At 42.4% G+C, this 2,235-nt stretch overlaps 1 protein-coding gene across 1 annotated transcript in view; it reads right to left on the bottom strand.

Moving 5' to 3' along the window:
- The window catches only part of LOC126400271 (ectonucleotide pyrophosphatase/phosphodiesterase family member 7-like), a 21,429-nt gene extending 20,222 nt beyond the window's left edge, over nt 1–1,207 (bottom strand). The window contains exon 1 of the mRNA XM_050060832.1: nt 1,054–1,207. Within this exon, the coding sequence (XP_049916789.1) occupies nt 1,054–1,207 (154 nt within the window). The remainder of the gene's footprint in view (nt 1–1,053) is intronic.
- Nucleotides 1,208–2,235: the final 1,028 nt, after the last annotated feature.

The following is a 2,235-nucleotide window of genomic DNA, read 5'->3' as shown; positions in this document are numbered from 1 at the left end:
GATCGAACCGGCAACCCTCTTGCTGTGAGGCGAGAGTGCTAACCACCACACCACCATGCCGCCCCTCCCCCAAGAATTTCAGGCAATTTGATTGTCCCTGTGGTCTCTCATCGTAGAGATGTCTGTACAGGTGGAACTTCTTGGCACGAACTTCAGAGCCTGGACGCTTGATACAAAAGCAATGATTATGTCATTTTATAGCAGGAGACACTACAGTAAGTATAAAACATGCATAAGTAATTGTAGAAGTTACTGCTGGAGGATCCATTGTGAACATTTCAGCCAAACCCAGACTGCACCTGTTGGTCAGCGAGCACCATAGGTGGGTTTGATTTGGGTCACATAGCGTGCTCACTAATTGGTGCATAAAATCAGTGATTGATTAAGGTAGATGCAAACAATTTTTTAAACCAATGCCAAGGTACAGTAATGCTTATCTTAACCATAACCCATAATGATGTTACTCTCAATTTTATCGCATTGTTGTTCAGTTTCACAAACTGCTAGACTGAGCCTATTTTGAATGCACCCCTTGCACCCTCTAACACTCCAGTGTATGGAAACATATAGATCAGTGGTTACCAACTGGTGGGTTGCGGTCCAAAATTGGTTGTATCCATTCTGAATGGACCGCAAGTGACTCATGAATGTGTCCAGTTTGTAAAAGACACACTTTATTTTTGAAGAATAGTGAATTTCCAGCACACAATTTTATTTTGAAGTTTCCTGCTGTTGAGTGAATAAATAACCGAAAGCTACTAAACAGAGACAGCAAACTAGCTCAATGACATGGTAAAACCCAAGTATGATGCTGAGTATGTTAAACCTTGTGTACCTTGAGCTAATGACTTAGGAGAAATCTGGACCCCGTAGCTGGACCAGCTGGGAACCACTGATTTCGAACATGTGTGTTACAGAGTGTCAGCTGGAGTAATATATGGTTTTTGCAAAGAAAAAAAAAAACTTAAGTGTAAGTAAAATTTGCAATTTCTAGAATGTACAAACACAAGTAAAAACAGGACAAACAAAAGTAGCAAGAGTTTAATTTATTACTTCCACCCGTGGTTTTAGGTTGTTTCAGCTGCCACTGTGTTGCTGTAGCAGTGACAGAGCAGCTGGGGTTATTGGCTGTGACATTCCCTTGCAGGGTGGGTGGGGGTGGGGTGGGGGGTGAATGATGCCAGCCTGTCAGCTCACAGCGCCTCATGCTTCCTGGCAACAACATCTTTATAATGTTGTTGTGACACTCAGCATGTACTGTCAGCACCCCACCCCCCACTCCTCTAACTCCCACCTTCCTTCCTACCCCTTTGGCAGGTATCAATGAAGCTAATGGTGTGAAGTCTTTTACAGCCAGCCCTCCATCACTCCTCTGCTCTGTGGGCCTACAGGAGGGGATTGGATATAGGTGGAGCAGTAGTTTGTTTTTCCTGCCGTGAGTGTGTGTGTCAGCCTGTGAGTGCAGCTATTTTTCTGAACGTCCCACCTGAATGATGTGTGGCATGGCAAGTCAAAAATCAATGCTCTGCTATTAGTACCAATGCCTCTTCCCATCCTGGACTGCCTATCACTAGTTTTTCCACGGCAGGGAATGACAAAACAATTACTGAATAAAGACCCACTTCTCGCTTTATTCCTCAAAGGGATTTTAGCTGAACCTTGGACTACTTTTAATGGCAATATTATATAATAATGAGGGAATTTCTGGATCATAGGGACAGGACTGTTTAATTCTGTGTCTCATAAGAATGATTGATTTGTGCATTGATATGTAGGTGACCTGAGAAGCATCAGTGCCCTTCACACTAAGCATGTTTTATGTTGAGAGGCTCCCGCCTGTCTGGATGATATGAGGTCGACCTTGTTGATGCTCATGAGTCACACACACACTTTCTCTCACCCTTGTCTGGTGACGTGATGATTCAAGGATCTGAATGATGCGGGACAGACACTGTCCTAAAGCTGAAATAATTGTTTTTCATGTTTTTGTCATGTTTCTGCCCAGGCACATTGGCAGTGTCAAATCCCTCTCTGATATCAGATTTGTGTTTTAATTAAACTTATATATTCAAGGAAAAACAACTGAGGCTCATCAAATTTATATTCTTATTCATCAAAATGAAGACTGGCAAGAGTACAAGTTTTTCCACTTCAATAGTAATTCCTTCCTGCAAAATCTGTGCATGACAGAGTAATTAAGATAAGTACGATTGTGGTGTAGCATTAATAGCAGGT

The sequence above is a fragment of the Epinephelus moara genome, chromosome 13 (genome assembly GCF_006386435.1).
Source record: "Epinephelus moara isolate mb chromosome 13, YSFRI_EMoa_1.0, whole genome shotgun sequence".
Lineage (NCBI taxonomy): Eukaryota > Metazoa > Chordata > Actinopteri > Perciformes > Serranidae > Epinephelus > Epinephelus moara.
This window is presented reverse-complemented; position numbering and strand designations above follow the sequence as displayed.